We start from the raw sequence: 19,242 nt of genomic DNA on the forward strand, positions 1-19,242 counted from the left end.
TTTAAAGAATTATGTTTTCTTTGGGAAAGATTGAAGAATTTTGGACTATTGTATTGTTAATGGTTACTAATTCATATGTCGAGCATTTATTGTGAAAAAAACTTTGTTTGTTTACACTATTAATTATTCTGACTCCGGACACATTATACATAACCCGAATTAATTAAATCGGGTGACAGACAAAACTCCCTCCAAACGTATCTCACGTCTTAGAATAATACAGTATACCCTAAGAAATAAACCCTAGCGCCACCATTTCTAGCTTCAAACGATATCGATCATGGTGGCTACTTGTACTTTGCTAAAACTAACTCCGCTTCAATGGAAACCATATTTTTTATATATGCAACATCTTCACCATGATCCTAGTTTTTCTTTCTACTCCAAACCTCAACTCCGATCAAATTTTCTTCCTCTTCAAATGGCCGTGAAATATAAACAATCCACGTTTTCGGACACATATGTCAGATCCAACACGAATCGCCTTCAGATATGGAATAACTCATCTGAGAAAATCGTGATTCACATCAAGAAAACCTTAGAATCTCTGAAAAAGCCCGCTACAGCCGCGGTTTTGCTCGGTCTGCTTTTTTTATGCGGTCATAATTATTGCGCCTCAGCTGCGTCCGATGGTAGAATTGGCGGTAGTGCCGTCTCTTCCAATTCTGGAAGCTCGAAGAGCTCTTCTTCCTCTTCTTCCTCTTCGAGCTACTGCTACTCCTACTCGTCTTCATATTCTAATGATGAATATAACACCTTCGTACTGATTTTAATGATTGGAGTGACTTTGATGATTCCTATCGGTCGTATATTCTGTGATATCTATGTAAGCCACAGGTCAAGCACTACTAGCATCTTTAAACTACAGGTGATCACTCTAAACATTCGTCTTCTATGACTTTATCTGTTGAATATTTCGGTTTGTCCAATCCAATGATCTAATTTGTATTAAATAAAAAAGTAGTATACCTTTATCCGTCTGCGCGCAGTTTCTCATCAGAGGTATGTTGAATCTGTTATCCTGTCAGGTGGGGTTGATGGGCTCAGCGAAGACCTTACAACAAAATTTTAATAGCCTTGCTGAAACTGCAGATACATCCACACGAACGGGTCTAAGCTATGTTTTAAACGGTAACCTCATCTGTTTTATATGAATAATGGTTGATTATGACTTTTTTTTGTTTAGTGTTTATATAGAATGAACATGCTGTGTATTTTCTTTTGCATCTTTGATTATGTTCACTACTTGTGGAACTATTTAGAAATAGCTCATTTAAAACAAGATGGTTTAAGGGTTTACTTATTTAGACATAAAGTGCTAACGTACGTTTGTTTTCAGTTGAGAGACTTTGGGGATTACAAATTATTCTTTCTTGTGACTCGTTTTTTTGTTTCCGGTGTATTATTACTACAGAGGCAACATTTGCTTTGATGAGACACCCGGAGTATTGCATCTCTTGCTATTCATCAGTAAGTCCACTGGTTCCGTTCTTTCTTGCCTGATTTGTGTGATCTGTATATTCATTAACCTGGACTAGTGATACAATGATTATTCTCAGCGAACATGTATACAGAAATAAACAACTCTGTCTGTATCATATACTTTTCAGTTGGAACTGGAGTATGGTTTGGAAGAAGGAATGACGCGATTTAATCAATTATCTATTCAAGAACGCGTAAAATTCGATGAGGAGACGCTTGTTAACGTGAATAGCATAAAGAGACAGAGCTCAAAGATTGAGGAAGCTAGCGGTGTCACCAATGAATATATTGTGGTAAACTTATAGAAACACACCAAAGTTGAAAGTTTAGTGGGATAGTGTAGTGAGTTTAGTTATTCACCGGGTCTTGAAAAAGCATGAGTATATTAATAATGAAGCTCGATCAGACTTTTGACTTGTTTAACAAGTATGTGTTTTCGTGGGTGGGTACATACATTAGGTTATTGTACTTTAGATTTTAAATAACTGTTTAACATTAAGCCTTGTACATGTTCAGGTAACCATCTTGGTGGCAGGCAGCACAGTATCCACGTGAACTCCAGACAATAAAGGGAATTGCTGATCTGAAGGACGCCTTGGAGAAACTCGGATCGATTCCGAGTAGCAATATTATGGTAAGAGACAGACTTTGTATCTGTAATTAGTAGCATCAATCATGTGGGAACGGTTTAGTCTTGTTAATATATGAATGATTATTGTAAATAAAAACGTTGCAGGCTGTAGAAATACTGTGGACACCACAAGACGAGAAGGATGTTTTGTCAGAAAAGGAACTACTTGAAGATTACCCACTTTTGAAGCCTTTAATTTCTACTAGTTAAGAAGCGTGAGAGACACACCTTGAAGGATGCAAAACTCTCTTGTATTCATGTAATTCGTTGAAACCTTGAGAGGAATTAATACAGAGAAGCAAGGAAATTAACAAAAAACTCTTACTTATTAATAAACTTCAAAATCCTTTTTCGAAGGAAAAAGATAGAAATTACTTTATACGACTCCAACTTGAAAACAAATAACATGGATTCAGTACTCCAACTTAAAGGTCAAGCCAACACGACCAAATTAAAGTTCAAAATGAAAGATTATGAACCGGTTTTAATAGATTAATTCTTAGCTATTCCGGTTTGAATAAAGGCCTTCGGTTATATTTCATCTCCCCCGATCGAATCACATATCTTTTTTTTTTTACTCAAATGGTTCTTATATTGAATTAAGGCTGATCAATACATAATTGTTCATGGAGCCACAATGGCTTGATTACAGACTCTGCATAAAAAATATAAGAATTACATCCCAACTGGACTAATAAGTGAGCTGCATTATTACACTTTCTCTTAGTAAAAACAGAGCTAAAGGATTGAAATTTTGAAATCCAAAACTTTAAAATCTTCAAGGATGTTAATCAGCTGTCTGTGTCGTGTTCGGCCATTGATGATGTTCACTAAAACTTCGCAATCCCCTTCCATTATGATTGCAGTGTAACCTCTTATCCAAGATTGTTGTAATGCAACCAACATTGCTTTTGCTTCCTCTTCTAAAGGTGAGTAGGCGTGTGACAATTTTGCTGTATATACATCAAATCACATATATATATTTTTTTTAAGTACATTATTTTAAGTTCTACCATTTTATTTGTACTTATTTAAAAACTTATTTACAAAGTTAATCCCTAAAAACCAAAATAGCATTACTTCAGATTTTATTTCCTAAATATTTTACATACCATTCCAACTAAAAAAAAATACAGCATATTACAGCATAATAATATGGAAATAAAAACTATACTATATTTAACGACACCTTCTGTTGTGTATTGAAGATATTTCATCTTTGAATCCTTTGTAAACAAAGAAAACAACAATTTGGTTTCTATTTTGTTTTCCAAAACCTGTGAGCTTTGATTCTTAATGTAAGAAGAACTTTGATTCATATTTATTTAAATATTATAATTAATATACATAAACTGAATAAAATTTTAAAATATTACGAATATGTAAAATTAATTAAAAAAATACTATATAATATGGTTATATAATAGATGGGTTATAAAGAGGACATGTTAGAATTAATAAAATATTATCAAATTTATGCTAACACGAGTTAAATCCTCATTTTATTATTTGTCAACACTATTAATATTAGAATATTTTACATAGAAAAATTAAGTTGATTTAGATAAGATTGTGTAAAATAATTAAATCATTAGGAAAAATGTGACTTAATCATAGCGTATAAATGACTTACTATGTATTTAGATCCCTTATTTTTTTGTTATAATAATTAAAAATCAAAATAGAATTTTAAACACTAAACAAAACAAACTAAATATAACAAACAAATGGTCATAAAATATATTGCGGGTTAAAAAACTAATATAAACATTTACCTGCACAAATATTCGAGTAATTTAGTTATTCTTCTATTTGGAAAAACATCCAATATTTAACAAACAAATACAATATAAAATATAAATAATAATAAAATCTAATATATGCTCAACTCTGAATACTTTCTAATTAATGTCGTAATGTCGTATAATAGAGGGGATTTTGACTCTACTTCAGTTTTTGAAACAACCCGACCCGTTTTTTTAAAGATAATTACAATATATAATTAAGCATCCCATACTACTTAATTAAACCAACCAAACCACAATTCAACAATAAACCAACAATAACAAGCAAATTGAGAGTATAACCACAAATAAAACATAACAAACCAGTCTAGTCATTTCAAAAGTCACCCAATAATACATTCACCACACCTACATATCATCACACAAAACAAGTCATACAACCCAATCGCTCAGATAAGCTCATGGTCACGCACTCACCTTATCAAGCTGATTCTAACAACAAATACAACCAGAAGAAATTCTTCTTACGTCTGAAACAGTCCAGAAACGTCCTACAACAAGTAACACAACCAAAAACAACCTTGAAGCAAACTGGACAGAAACATCAGAAAAGAACAATCTTAAAGACAAAACTCTAAAATAAAAACCAACCGTTAACTATCAAATCCCTCCGGTGAAAAGCTAGTCCGAGACGTCACGAACGCTTTCCAAAAAATCTTGTGCCGATCAGAAACCAGACGAGACCACGATCTCAGTTACAATCACCGATGGACTCAATTCGCGTCTGAGAAAACGTGTCTCACGAAACTGCCAATAAATCATCGAATTTAAATCCAAATCCACTTCTGTAAAAAGGAGAATGACGATGAAAGGCTTGAGAATAAATCTACCAAATTTCGTTACCTTTGACAACGATTTGATATATCGAAACTGTTTCTTCCCAAACCCTAACGATTCTGCTCCTTCTCCTTTAATCTCTTTCACACCACAATAGGCTCTCTCCTCTCTCTCTATCTCTTTCTTCCTTTCAACACAAGTATTGAATAACAGCCACGACCAAATAGAGAGAAGAGGCGTCCATATAATTATAAATACATCACTTAGGATTACCCAAAACTGGCTCTAAACCGGGTGAACTTAAACCAAACCGTGCAATTTCATGATTTCACATAAATTGATCGTTTCTTCCACTTTTCTTTGGGACACGAGTGTTACAATTCTTCCCCTCTAACAAAATACAACACCGTCCCTCCACCAAGGACTTCCGTGCAACCGTCACTACGGCCCGCACATTCCTCGACCGGACTGAATACCGTCAGTCAAGGTTTTCCGTGCAACTGTCGCGACAGCCCGCACATCCATATGACCCAACGGTCCACATAACCCTGACCCCACTAGTCAGGACAACCCAAAACACGAGATCAATCTCGACCTCTGAGGTCTACATCCAGTCACTACGCTCATAACCACGTTCTAGACATTGTTTGCTCTCTCACTCATACATTCTTAGGTCGCAACCTTCGAACTGCACTACCTGCACTCTCAGACCGTCATCCTCGAGCCATACCATCTCACTCTCGGAACGTCACCCTCGAGATCTCGGTACCAGGGGAACTCATCCCCTCCGGGGAACTAATCATCCCCTAGGAGAACTAATCATCTCCTCTGCCGCTCTCAGGGTCGCAACCCGTCAAGCCCGCGGTGCACCAGGGGAACTAATCATCCCCTCAGGAAAACTAATCATCTCCCCAGGAGAACTAATAATCTCCTCATGAGCAAACAAGTCCTAACCTCTATAAGCATCTCACGACCAGAACTACCTCCCGTGATTCACGTAAAACATCGCAATGTCCTACCAACCATCATATTCTCTCACCGGAATATCACCATCACCATGACCACTCTTCAGGCCAACTCTAAAACATCTCAACCATTCGGGTGTTTACACACGCCCTTTCCAAAAATGGACAAGTTCTAACTATTCATAGAACTTTCTATTTGTTTGCAACCACACTTTCCTTAAATAGGTAAGCCTTAACTATTCATAAAACTTCCCATTTTTAGAACCCGCATATCTCATAGCACCGTGACACCACCAATCAAAAATCTATGAGAACTGATCATCTCATCTGTGACCACTCTTCAGGTCAACCTCTGAACATTCCCGCCACTCCAGGCATTTCACATCCCTTTCCAAAAATAGATAAGTCCTAACTATTCATAGAATCTTCTATTTATGGAAACTTTCCTTTACTTGAACGTTTCTATTTAAGGAAACTTTCTTTTTCTGGAACTTTCTATTTTCCTTTTGCAACGACACTTTCCATAAATAGTAAAGCTCTAACTCCTCGAACACTTTCCATATTTAGTAACTTCCTATTTTTTAGAAATTTTCTATTTCCAAAATTGCATAATCCATTAATCCATTTCACATCAAGAATCAATAAGAACTAATCATCTTATTAAATCCTCTCCAACAACATTGTCAGTAAATCCGCAATACGGTCATCTCGGTCTGAGCAAAACCTGTTGCCACACTCACAACACCCGCTGGACCTCCAGCAACACCAGTAAGCACACCGACCACACCCTCGGACCCCTACCTGACCAACATAAACCAGACCCTCCCAATCAACACACATAAACTCCTTCCCCGAGATTGAACCCCCATCAACCCTGAGATCCGTATCCGGTCTCAACCAAAAACCTGAGATTGAACCCCCATCAATATCCTAAATCCACATCCAATTACAATAGGAGACCTGAGATTGAACCCCCGTCAATCTCCTTAATCCACATTCAATTACAATGCTTATCCCCACGTCCTTGACCCTTTTGCCCCCAACTCATCTGCTCTTAGGTCGCAACCTTCAAGCCATACCGATCTCATTCTCAGACCTCCCGTCTTCGAGCAGTACCGTCTCACCCTTGGGATCTTGGTACCAGGAGAACCCCCATCTCCTCTGCCACCCTCAAGACTGTAGTCCTTCGAGCTATCAGTATCTAGGGAACCCCCCATTCCCTCAGGAGAACCCCCATCTCCTCATGATTTGTTCAGGACCCCACGTCCCTTTAGCAAACGGTCATAATGTCTATAAGCATTTCTCCAACTGGGACCACCCCCATGATCCGCGTAGAACATCTCAATGTCCTACCAACACCATAATCTCTCCCAGAATATCATCACTGTCATGGCCACCCCCAGACCTCACTCCAAACATCTCAACCACTTTGGATGTTCCCCTGCACCCTTTCCAAAAAATGGACAAGTTCTACTTCCCGAAAAACTTTCCATTTTTAGAAACTATCCATTTATGGAAACTTTTCACTTATAGAAACTTCTATTTCAGGAAACTTCCCTCAACACCACCGCTTCACGGAAATTTCGTACTCCGAACACCACCTCATCTTGTTAAACAGTGGCACTTCAGCCACCCTGGACAAAGTAAGTGTCCAACTTAACTTCTCGGAAATCCCTTTCCAACACATCCACTTTCACAAATCACCGCCAACGGTATTTCCCGATACCGGCATGATCCACCAATTTCCAACAACTTGTCAATAGCCAACTGCACCTCCCGTACAGAAGCTAAAAACACTACAGAACTAACAACACATAAAACAACTTACCGTGGAATCTCATTGAAGGCTCGAAGAGGATGATACTAGGACTCCATACCACATGCAAATTGACTAACTACTCATAATCAATTTCATCACACAACATCATGCATCCAACAATAGGAAAATAATTCAACCAATTAAATTTCCTTAAACCACTCTAAACCATCCTAGAACCGTAAAGGCTCTGATACAAAATTGAAACTAACCCGACCCATTTTTTTAAAGATAAATAAAATATATAATTAAGAATCTCATACTACTTAATTAAACCAACCAAACCACAATTCAACAATAAACCAACAACAACCAACATGCACAGCGGAAACATACCAACAATACAGAACCAACATATCATCAATGCAGTAACATTCCTAACCATTCTATCAAACAACCTAACATAACTCTATCCAAGGTTCCATCAACACAAACACTAAAAACCAACATCACAAAACCGAGACCCTAGATCATCCTCCTCCTCATTGCCATGATTCCACGCTAAACATTCATTACTTGCACCACAAACAACAATTAAGATGCGTGAGTATTACCAGAAATACCCAGTGAGGCGATCCTCCCATCTACAACCTATACACACAAGAAAATTGAGAGTATAACCACAAATAAAACATAACAAACCAGTCATTTCAAAAGTCACCCAATAACACATTCACCACACCTACATATCATCACACAAAATAAGTCATACAACCCAATCGCGCAGATAAGCTCATGATCACGCACTCATCTTATCAAGCTGATTCTAACAACAAATACAACCAGGAGAAATTCTCCTTGCGTCTGAAAAAGTACAGAAACGTCCTACAACAAGTAACACAACCAAAAACAACCTTGAAGCAAACTGGATAGAAACATCAGAAAAGAACAATCTTAAAGACGAAACCCTAAAATAAAAACCAACCGTTAACTATCAAATTCCTCCTGTGAAAAGCTAGTCTGAAACGTCACAACGCTTTCCACTAAATCTCGTGCCGATCAGAAACCAGACGAGACCATGATCTCATTTACAATCACCAATGGTCCCAATTCACGTCTGAGAAAACGTGTCTCACGAAACTGTCAATAAATCATCGAATTTAAATCCAAATCCACTTCTGTAAAAAGGAGAATGACGATGAAAGGCTTGAGAATAAATCTACCAAATTTCATTACCTTTGACAACAATTTGATATATCGAAACTGTTTCTTCCCAAACCCTAACGATTCTGCTCCTTCTCTATTAATCTTCTTCACACCACAATAGGCTCTCTCCTCTCTCTCTATCTTTTTCTTCCTTTCAACACAAGTATTGAATAACAGCCACGACCAAATAGAGAGAAGAGGCGTCCATATAATTATAAATACATCACTTAGGGTTTCCCAAAACAGGCTCTAAACCGGGTGAACTTAAACCAAACCGTGCAATTTCATGATTTCACATAAATTGATCGTTTCTTCCACTTTTCTTTAGAATACGGGTGTTACAGTTTTAGAATCTATACTATTAATTGGGGAGTACACTAAGGAATAAAAAAATATATATAAAAACGAGTATTCCATATCTTGCCCTCACGTCAAAAAATCAAAAGAACAAGGAAAAAGAAATTTAGGGACACAATGGTAATCTGATCGCGTAAAAAGACGCGGACCTTCCATGACCCGGGCTAAAATTATTCGGATCTTGGATGGATTATCAGAGTTTCCAATCGGTGATTACTCACGACACCTATAAGCAATTTGAAAAGATAATTAGGGAGAAAGAATATTCAGATCAATAGTATTTATGACATTTAAACTCCAAATCCCCAAATCAAATATATTAAAATCCAAAACTTACCCCTTTCCGAAACTAACAAAATCCGACTCTATCAATCAACATTCAAAATTTTTTAAAAATAGATTATAAAATCCTTAAACATCCTCCATAATAACATATCAAACGGAAACAAATTACAAAACATTAATTGAAAATCTTTAGTTGATAACATAGAATATTTGACTAATTAATCTTAACACGAACAATGATTTATTTTATTCCTATCATCGCAACAAATCAGCTCCATTACTACTATATAACCAAAGAAGATGACATACACAACCAAACACATCAAACCTAAAGTAACAAACCAGAAAGTCACCTTAATAGTATAGATGGCCGCCAATGATAGTATCACTGAATATCTAGCATTGATGCATTCTTCAGAGTGTGATGTCCAACATAATGAGTTGAAGTGCATACCTGAAAATCATAACCAACAAGCATCGGTGAGATGAGTTTATAGAGTGATTATTCTTTTTTAAAACATCATATTCAAATACTCACAAATCTTATTACAGGTACAATCATAGCATGTCTGGAGGGTTAAATATTATTATGTGTAAAGCTTTGTAATAACTCATCATCAATACTTGAAAGTAAAGATGAGAAAGATGTGTAAGTGGGTTTTAGTTTTCTGGATGAATTACATTCTATTAAACTGTATAGAGACACACTTTAACAAAATTCCCAGCTTTGAATTTTCAGCTCGGTGTTTTACAACAACTATCAAAGTGACTATGAAGAAAAAAATGCAAGGATCGAGAATGTTGGACATAAGTGTACTAAAATCAATAATGGTTGGGTGATTAATAATATTTGTTGTTTGAATTTTTAAGAGTGGTCATAAAACTAATTTTATGGAATACTATTAACTCAAATAGGAGATAAAATTAAAAGCTTGATTCATGGGATAGATATGAAACGTTATTAACTTACCAAGTATATATATAGCCAGCATAATCCCATATTCCTGCAAGGAAGAGGAGTTGTACATGTAATTGGGTTGAAAGATAAACAGAGGAATGTTGAAGAAACTCACTGAAGGAAAAGTTAGAAAGAGGAACAGAGAGGAAGTTCGTTTCATGGAAAATACCGAGAGTAATAGGGAGATCAGAGTTACGCAGCTCTTCTACATGTCTCAAAGACCCCATTGAAATCAAAGAGAAATCAAACAAGAGAAAGTGACGATTCCAAAGAGAATTTGGAAACCGTTGAGGGAGAAAGCAAACTTACAATTAAGCTAAGCTAAGCTGTGGTTGTTTGTAAAAGGAACCAGTCCAAGGGAGAGAAGAACAAGGAAAAATGGTAGAGATGGATAAGAAAGAGTGTCAAGTTGGCAACTCTAGTAAACACATACCTCGCAAAAATAAATTCAAAGAGGCTATAAGTTCAAAATTTACTCAAAATCAAATCAGGCAAGAGAAGAAAACAGAGAAAGGCAAGAAATTACATGTGTGAAATCCATTAAAAATTGGATGAGAAAGACGAAAAACCAGCTCATGTTGTTTGCTGAAAAGAAGGCTAGAGAGAAGATCAATCCCTAAAGATCAAGAGTATGTATATCTGATGGAGAACGAGATTAAGAAGCTACAAGCATGCCAGCAAATGAAGCAATCGACAAGCTGGGTCATTCAAAACGGTCACATGCAGAGGAAGAAGCATCATGTACCTGGAAGACAAATGAGAAGGAAGAAAAATCTGAAATGAGAATCGAATCTGAAAATTCGATGACTTGGCCAGAACTCAAAAATCATATTGATTTTAGTAGTACTATGAGGGAGCTGCAGAAGAACTTACCAGTGAGCTTTGCACATGCTGTAGGAGGAACATGTCCACGGCTCAAAAGAATCAAGGGATAAAGATCAAGGAACAAAGGGGATCAAATCCCTAACTGCAATTAGGGGATTAAACAAAAGAGATTCGAGAGGAAGAAGAGATTAAAAATATGAGGAAGAAGTAGTAGAGTCAGCGACTACAAGAGAAGTTGTGTAAGGCCCAAATGAGTTTTAGGGTCCTTTTGTTTTGTTTAAGCCAAAGTAGTAAATTTAAGTGAATTTAGTTATTTTGTGACATTAGTATAATAAATATGTGGAAACTTTTGTATATAAAAGACTTCGCTTTAAATTTATAATATGGAGGACTTCACGGTTATTAAATTAGATAGTTTAAGTCAAGATTATTATTATCCTTCTATTTCATCAAGATGTAGGGATATATTTGTATTTCACTATAATTCTTAAAAACTAATTATTTTCTAACTTTATTCTTTTGAGATGAATAATTATTTTTCTTTTTACTATAAAAATTAATTTTCTAATTTTTGAATAATTATCTAATTATTATTATTATTTTTCTGTTTGTTCATAAATATAGTGTTTGGTGTTTATAAAGCTTTATAATTATAAATTGCATTTGTTTTGATAATAATTTTTTCATCATCTATTATTGTACTCGCTGATCAACCGGTCTTAGGTTTCTAAGAAACACACCCATTTTAAAACCGCTGAATCAGGCTTCAAACTGCAAATGCTCGCTTTCACAAACTACTATAACTGTTGTGTTTAAACCAATTATGTCTTAAAATGTATAATAAGTTTGTTTTACAAATATCATCTCATACGTGCGTGCGGATCCGATTAAGGTTTAAGTGAAATTTATTATAAATTTTTAAAACTTCATTTAAATATATTTTATTAAATATAATTCCGCACGTATGTGCGGTCTATTCCTAGTCTGCTAATTAAACTGGAGATAAAAACGAAACTGCTAATTAAATTACCTAATAAAAGCCCACTAACGTTTCAAAACCACTACTAGCTAATACCAATTCTCATTTCTTCCCCTATAAATATAAGTGAGGTTCGTATCATTCAAAAACATACTCGAGAAAGAATCATTTGTACCAATATTATATTTGAATCTTCCTATTTCCTTCATAATGGCTAGCAAAAACGTGATTTGTCTTGTGGCGGTTGTATGCATTGTGGTTTCGGTAAATGCTCAGCTACCATTTCCATTCCAACCGAGTCCTAATATACCAGAATTTCTTGATATAACAAAATGTTGGTCAACGTTGATGGATATTCTGGATGCATTGCTGAGATTTCTCAATCGTTAATCACTGGAAAGTTTGGTAGTATAAATCCAGCTTGCTGCAAAGTATTTTTGGATGTCGAAGCCAATTGCATCCCAAAATTTCCGGTTAATCCATTTTTCCCTCCTATGTTGAAGGACCAATGCTCAAGAACTACTGGCGCTGTTCCTCCTACCACAAAGTAGAATTATTAAAATAGTGTTATGTTTTAAACCATTTATTCGTTTTAGTTTTAGTTAAACAATAAAGTTGATTTTATGATATTATATGCAATATAAGTATATAACAATGTTTTCTCGATTATTCAATGATATATTCGGTCACTCTTCAAGACTACAAAATCATACTCTACGATTTTGTCGAGCCTCATTATCTAAGCTGCGTGAAAGTTATTTTGAAAGTATGATTCTTGTTTTAGAATAGAAACCATTAAAGAACACTTCCAAAAAAAAAAAACTCAAGTCACAGCCACAACTAAAACTGCCAACAGGTCTTAGTTTTTATGTGAATGGTTAGAAAAAGGGAACAAGCCAGATAGTTAAATCCGTCTAGCTGAACTGAAATGTATCATAAGCCCACCCAAGCTGAGCCGTAAAGGCATTTACAATTTCAGTTGCAAACATGGGTACGAATGAGTCTGTTCTATGATTCTATCAAGCGGAAGCTATACTTCCAAGTGTACTAGACCTACAATCAATTCACAGTTCACCTTTCAGGTTCTCATGATACTAATGCTAACAACATATGGGCACAAAAATCTCACCCCCTAGTGAAAACTTCCAAAAGTTCATCAAGTGTATGGAACTTTTAGAAACCAAATCTGAATAAGATCGATTCAATTTTTTTTTTTTAAATGTAAACTGGTTTATTGGTTGCTAAATTTATAAAACGGCTAGGCAAGATCTAATACATGAGTTTTTCATTCCATATAATAAGAAAAATCGTTCATCATTCAAAAACGTATGGAGCATTAAACATTTCCTATATATTAATAGAGAAGCACTCTCACACAAAAAGCTGATGTGTCGCACTCACGTAGCTTTTTGTGTCTTTTTTAATAAATGCATTTACATTTCATTACTATTTTACATAAATATGTCAATCAATGACATATATAAGGTAATGTTTTTTTTAATTTCCCCTATATATTAATAGCGAAGCACTCTCACACAAAAAGCTGATATGTCGCACTCACGTAGCTTCTGTGTCTTTTTTAATAAATGCATTTACATTTCATTACTATTTTACATAAATATGTCAATCAATAACATATATAAGGTAATGTTTTTTTAATTAGTTTTTAAAAAATGAAAGATTTAATCAACAATTAAAATTCAGAAATGTATTCATATAAAATATTTAATTATTAGAAGTAAATTCTATTTCACAAACAATAAAAAAAATTATTCATTTATTTACCAATTTTATTTAGTTTTCTCATTGCATTTTTTAAACTTAGGATTAGTTTAAACTAAATTGATTAGTCTAAAAATTTATGTTTTATCTGTTTAATAGCATAATGATGTTGATAATAATGAGAAACATGAATTTGATTTTAGAACCACAAAAAAACATCAAAACTCTCTACACCATCTAAAAATTCTTTTGCAAAATCAAATATTTCACGGGTGAAACAAATATTACAGAAAGTAAATGCAAATTTGAATAAACGAAAAAAAAAATTATTTACATATTTTGTTTTATACAAACGTATCTTAAATCTTAAATAATAATTTTACTCATAATATTTTCTTTAAATTTATTTATCCCGCATATAGTGCGGATTGGTACCTAGTTAAACATATATTTGGCGATACAAGTTAAAACTTAAAATTTATCAACTTAAGTATACTATGAAGGGCTAAATTAAATTCAAAGACGTTTCGTCAACGTAATTAATACGGTAACTTTATTTCTTCCCATATAAATAAACATCTGCTTTACTATCGTTTATCTATCAAAAATGTTGTTTTTCTTCTGGCAGCTGTATGCATTGTAGTCTCAGTAAATGTTCAACTACCACAGTTTCCAGCACCGTTTCCTTTTCCATTTCCATTTCAACCAATTCCAGGTGTGCCAGGATTACATGATATAACAAAATGTTGGTCAGTATTGATGGATATTCCTGGATGTGTTACAAAGATTGCTCAATCGATATTCACTGGAAAGTTCGGTAACATAGATCCTGCTTGTTGCGAAGCATTCTTGGATGCAGAAGCTAATTGCATGCCAAAAATTCCATTTAATCCGTTTTTTCCTCGTATGCTAAAAGAACAATGTTCAAGAACTGCTGGTGCTGGTGCAGCCCCTCCTACTCTAAAATAGACTTTAAATTTATAATATGTCGTTTTTTAATTTTCTAAAATTTTATAATAATTTAGCTAATTTAACATGTTCAACTCCCAAAAAAAAAATACAACGATATTATAATAGTATTTGAGATGTTTATCTTTTTTTTAACCGTTGTTTAGTTATCCGTAGTTGACATGAATACACAAACTGTTTTCTTTTGAAAACTATTGTAGAACCCAAACTTTGATCTCAAAAGTTTTACATTAATAATTTAGCTAATTCAACATGTTCAAATCCCAAAAAAAAAAATCAACATATAATAATAGCATTTGAGAAGTTTTATCTTTTTTTTTCTAACCGTTGTTTAGTTATCCTTTAGTTAACATGAATAACATCGTTCAAGTGCTCATCAAACATGGAATCCATTATAAATTTTATCTTGCAATGATTCAGAATTTGGAAGTGTTTTCATAAATCCTTTAAATATGTCATAACACCATATATGTGACCGGTTTATAACTTTATGGTAAAGCTTCAAGCGATATTATATGCTTTCTAGTTTCTACTGAGAAAAAAAAATAATTATTTTCAATGAGCTTGTTTTTTTTTTAACAGCTTTCTTTCATTCAATTATGACGAAGAAATGTAATCCTCATGGAGGAAAGTTACAATACATGATGGTACAAGATAATGAGAAACATTTGGATCAGTATTATTGATAAGAGTTTTTGCTAAACAATCAACTGCCTTGTTATTGTTCCTGCTTGTCCATTGGATTCTTGCCTCTTTGAATTTTTTCTTCCAAAAGTGGACTTCCCGTACCCAGTTATGCACTCTGAAGTTCTTTGTTACACCATTTGCTAGTTTCGCCACCATTTCATTATAACCTTCAAAGATAACCTGTTGATATCCTTTAAGCCACATTTGTCGCATAGCTGTTGTCAGACTCTGTAGTTCTGCTTCCAAAACTGTGTGAACAGTTCCTTGTCTGGTTTGTTCTGCTGTCAAGTAAAATCCTTTATCATCTCGAGCAATCCAGGCTGATTGACCATTATGTCCATCATGAATGAATTTGCAGTCATAATTGCATTTGACAAAACCATTTGCTGGTCGTTTCCACTTTGATCTCCTTGCTGATCCACGTTGATCTGTTTCTTTTCGCTGTTTTGTTAGTAGTACCTCTGCCCAATTGTCTATCCATTCTCTAGTTTCATCTGCAGCCAAACATAAGTCTTTTTGCCAGGTAATGACTTTATTTTGAAAGATGAGAAGATTTCTGCTTCTCCATATTCTCCATAGCATCCATAAAGGAAAGTGCCTCTCGAACATTGTAAGTGACTGATCATTGTAACAGTCAATAATAGCTTGACGCTTCGTCTCAAATGAAGTGATAGGAGAGCATAATATCTGATTCAAGTATTTGTTTCGTCGCCATAGCTCTTGTGTGTAGTTACAGTCGAAAAATAGATGTGCTGGAGTTTCGTCACCTTGATGACATCGTTGACATAGTGATGAGGTTGTGATTCGTCATTGTATAAGTATTGAACCAGTAGGTAAGGCGTGTGATATCATTCTCCAAAGGAAATGTTGAATCTTCGGGGCTGTGTGAATCTTCCAAATTGCTCTTTTTAAAACTGGGGAACCAGGGATTTCTCTTACCCTGTTGTTTGCAGGTGGGAGGTTACATGCTAACCAGTATCCTGATTTCACCGTATAGAACCCTGAATCAATATAGTGCCACCCCAGTAGATCTGAGCAGTCTGTAGGACCTAGTTTCACCTGTTGTATCAACAATTTATCTTCCTCCTCAAATAGTTCTTCTATTAACTCCATGTTCCATCTATATGGTTGTTCATTAATCATAAGCTCACTGACATATTTCAAATCTGTTTCAATACCTTCCTTACACCTTGGTGGCCGTGGTGGGTTTGTTGGTAACCAAGGGTCTGCCAAGATACTTGTAATCTGACCATTGCCAATCAAAAATCTCATCCCTTTCTTTAACAAATCACGACCTTCTAGTAGCGACTTCCATATGAAAGATGACTTATTACCATTCCCAGCATTAAATATATTTGAATCAGGAAAGTACCTTGCTTTTAAAAATCTGGCTACTAGACTCGATGGAGCTTTTAATATTCGCCATATTTGTTTTCCTAACAAGGCCAAGTTGAAGTTCTCCAGGTCCCTAAATCCAAGACCTTCATTCTGCTTTGATACACTCAGTCTATCCCAGGAGAACCAATGCATTGATCGTTGTCCTCCTTTCTTACTCCACCAAAACTTTGCTAATGCACTGTTTATTTCCTCATAAACTCCTTTTGGTAGCTTGAATACATTCATAGTGTAGACTGGCATCGCCATTGCGACTGTTTTTAGCAAAATTTCTTTTCCAGCTGATGATAGGTATCTGTGTGACCAACCATTCGTTCTTTGTTTAACCTGCTCCACCACATAATTGAATACATCTTTTTTCTTCCTCCCGATTTGCTCCGGTAGTCGTTCATAATCGGATAGGATTTTCATTATAGCTGAGCAGGATTTTGTGTGTGCATGACAAAAGAACAAAGCATCATCAGCAAAAAGTAGATGATTGATCTTAGGTCCTATAGTGCTGATCTTCATTCCTTTCAGCTTATTCTCTTGGTCAGCTTTTTGGAGCAGATGACTTAGTACCTCAGCACACAGGATAAATATATATGGAGACAATGGGTCTCCTTGTCTGAGGCCTCGTTCTGGAGTTATTAGTCCAAGTGGAACACCATTAATCAGAACCAATAGTTTTACTGACTCCACACATTGCATTAACCAATTGATCCATGTGTTTCCAAATCCCATATGTTGCATCGTATTGCATATAAATTGCCACTCCATGCGATCATAAGCTTTTGAAATATCAGTCTTTACCGTCATATAAGAGTTAGCCCATCTTTTTCTTTTCTTCAATGAGGGAACCATCTCATGAGCAATGATCACATTATCCATAATGTTTCTCCCAGGGATGAAGGCTGCTTGAGTCTCTAAGATGATCGAGTCTCGGTGTATCTTCAGTCCGTTGACCAATATCTTTGAAATAAAAAATAGCTTACATTGCAGAGAGCAATGGGCCTAAAATCACTCATAGACTTTGGTATATTGATTTTTGGAATTAAGCAGAGGTTAGTATGATTCATCATACCTCGCAAAGAGCCGTCTTCAAAGAAATATTTGACCTCTGCAATTATTTCATCTTTTATGTCTGGCCAGAATTGTTGATAGAAAGCGCCTGTAATACCGTTTGGCCCTGGAGCTTTATGTGGACCAATGTCGAATACTGCTCTTTTGATTTCATCCTCTGTTACTGCTCTCTGAAGGTCTGCGTTCATCTCTGCAGTTACTTTCGGTATGAATCCTAAAAATACATCTGTGTAATTACGATCAATGTCTCTCGTTGATCGGAATAGTTCCTTAAAGTAATCTGCTGCAACTGTTCCAATATTATCATCACCACTATAAATGAAACCATTGTCATCCTCTATTGCAGTCAACCGGTTTCTTGCAATCCTCTGTTTTGCTGAAGCATAGAAAAATTTTGTGTGTCGATCTCCCAACTTTATCCAACTAATTCGACTCTTAATCCTCCAGTAATGTTCCTCCTCACCATAAGCAATATTCAACTCTGATTTGATACTATTAATCTCATTGGTAGGTAGCCCAGAAGTGATAGCATGATCTAGTTTTTGTTTTAGAATCCTGATTCTAACCAAAGCATTTAGGCGATTCTCTCTTTTCCATTTAGCCATATGACGTCTGCTTGTCTTTACCCTTTCACATAGATTAACTGAATGTCCATCTGATTTCCAAGCTTCCACTATCTTGTTCCTGAACCCCTCTCTCTGAAACATTCTGATGTCATACTGGAAGGTATTTGGTCGTTGAGTCAACAAAGGACATATACTGGCTATCATGGGCCGATGATCAGAACTTTCAAAGGGTAAATATTCAACTTGGGCTGATGGAAAGATAGCTAACCATTCACTGTTTGCCATAGCTCGATCCAAACAGCACCAGACTTCATGAGTGTATCTCTTTCCATACCATGAGAATCTATTTCCTTTAGCTTTTAGATCATGGAAGTCACAAGTGCTTATCATGTGTCGGAAAGGTGCAAAAGATCTCTCTGATCTTTGAGGTCCTCCTTGCTTCTCTGCATTACTCTTTTATGTCGTTAAAGTCTCCTATCAAAAACCATGGTTCAGATCTTATAGCAGACAAATCTTCTAACTGTTCCCAAAGAAAATGTCTCATACTTGGTTCTGGATACCCATACACAAACGAACAATAGAAAGAGATTCCATTGAATGCAATGAGCATATCTACAAGATTTGCAGAAAGGAAAATAACTGAAACACTAACAGAGTTCTTCCACAAGATTGCAATTCCACCACTCATACCTTGTGGTGGAACTGTTACAAAGCTATGGTAACCTAAATCATCAGCAACCTCTTTAATTTTGTTGTCACCTTGCTTTGTTTCTAGTAGGCATATCATGTCCGGGAGATACTGGCGATGTATCTCC

The 19,242-nt window shown here is 35.4% G+C and overlaps 2 protein-coding genes, 2 long non-coding RNA genes and 1 pseudogene across 11 annotated transcripts; 2 read left to right on the forward strand and 3 right to left on the reverse strand.

Annotated features, from left to right (window-relative positions):
• The first annotated feature begins 268 nt into the window (after positions 1-268).
• On the forward strand, positions 269-2,431 carry LOC104789455 (FLUCTUATING-LIGHT-ACCLIMATION protein 1, chloroplastic-like; annotated as a pseudogene). Its single transcript, XR_015598025.1, has 6 exons — positions 269-868; positions 1,029-1,131; positions 1,415-1,470; positions 1,611-1,775; positions 1,999-2,116; positions 2,219-2,431. The product of XR_015598025.1 is annotated as an FLUCTUATING-LIGHT-ACCLIMATION protein 1, chloroplastic-like (transcript).
• A 247-nt stretch (positions 2,432-2,678) lies between these two features.
• On the reverse strand, positions 2,679-11,326 carry LOC104787324 (uncharacterized). 7 transcript variants are annotated; one of them, XR_015557546.1, is made up of 7 exons: positions 11,096-11,326; positions 10,749-10,967; positions 10,532-10,655; positions 10,392-10,427; positions 10,235-10,268; positions 9,618-9,718; positions 9,001-9,205 (listed from the first exon to the last, which is right to left on the reverse strand). It is a non-coding gene; the product is annotated as an uncharacterized LOC104787324 (long non-coding RNA). The 7 variants fall into 7 exon arrangements; XR_015557547.1 differs by having other exon boundaries at positions 10,532-10,640; positions 11,096-11,288; XR_015557549.1 differs by having other exon boundaries at positions 10,392-10,435; positions 10,532-10,640; positions 11,096-11,288.
• Positions 4,290-7,226, reverse strand: LOC147944445 (uncharacterized). Its single transcript, XR_015557552.1, has 3 exons — positions 4,762-7,226; positions 4,510-4,665; positions 4,290-4,409 (listed from the first exon to the last, which is right to left on the reverse strand). It is a non-coding gene; the product is annotated as an uncharacterized LOC147944445 (long non-coding RNA).
• A 3,016-nt stretch (positions 11,327-14,342) lies between the features above and the next one.
• Positions 14,343-14,717, forward strand: LOC109132887 (uncharacterized; the record flags this gene model as incomplete). The annotated part of the gene is made up of 1 exon (XM_019245348.1): positions 14,343-14,717. A coding segment is annotated over one exon (375 nt), but the record flags the coding sequence as incomplete, so codon positions are not given.
• A 597-nt stretch (positions 14,718-15,314) lies between these two features.
• On the reverse strand, positions 15,315-19,214 carry LOC147944446 (uncharacterized). Its single transcript, XM_087512589.1, has 4 exons — positions 18,974-19,214; positions 17,774-18,870; positions 16,344-17,729; positions 15,315-16,091 (listed from the first exon to the last, which is right to left on the reverse strand). The coding sequence occupies exons 1-4, from the start codon at positions 19,212-19,214 to the stop codon at positions 15,315-15,317; spliced, it is 3,501 nt and encodes a 1,166-aa protein (XP_087368715.1).
• Positions 19,215-19,242: the final 28 nt, after the last annotated feature.

This window comes from Camelina sativa, chromosome 5, assembly GCF_030686135.1.
Source record: "Camelina sativa cultivar CO46 ecotype springtype chromosome 5, ASM3068613v1".
Classification (NCBI taxonomy): domain Eukaryota; kingdom Viridiplantae; phylum Streptophyta; class Magnoliopsida; order Brassicales; family Brassicaceae; genus Camelina; species Camelina sativa.

Coding starts and splice junctions, on each gene's coding strand:
- LOC147944446 (XM_087512589.1), bottom strand. CDS start 19,214: ATGATATGCCTACTAGAAACAAAGCAAGGTGACAACAAAATTAAAGAG. Junction 17,730..17,773: donor GGCCCATTGCTCTCTGCAAT/GTAAGCTATTTT, acceptor AACGGACTGAAG/ATACACCGAGACTCGATCAT. Junction 16,092..16,343: donor TCCCACCTGCAAACAACAGG/GTAAGAGAAATC, acceptor TACTTGAATCAG/ATATTATGCTCTCCTATCAC.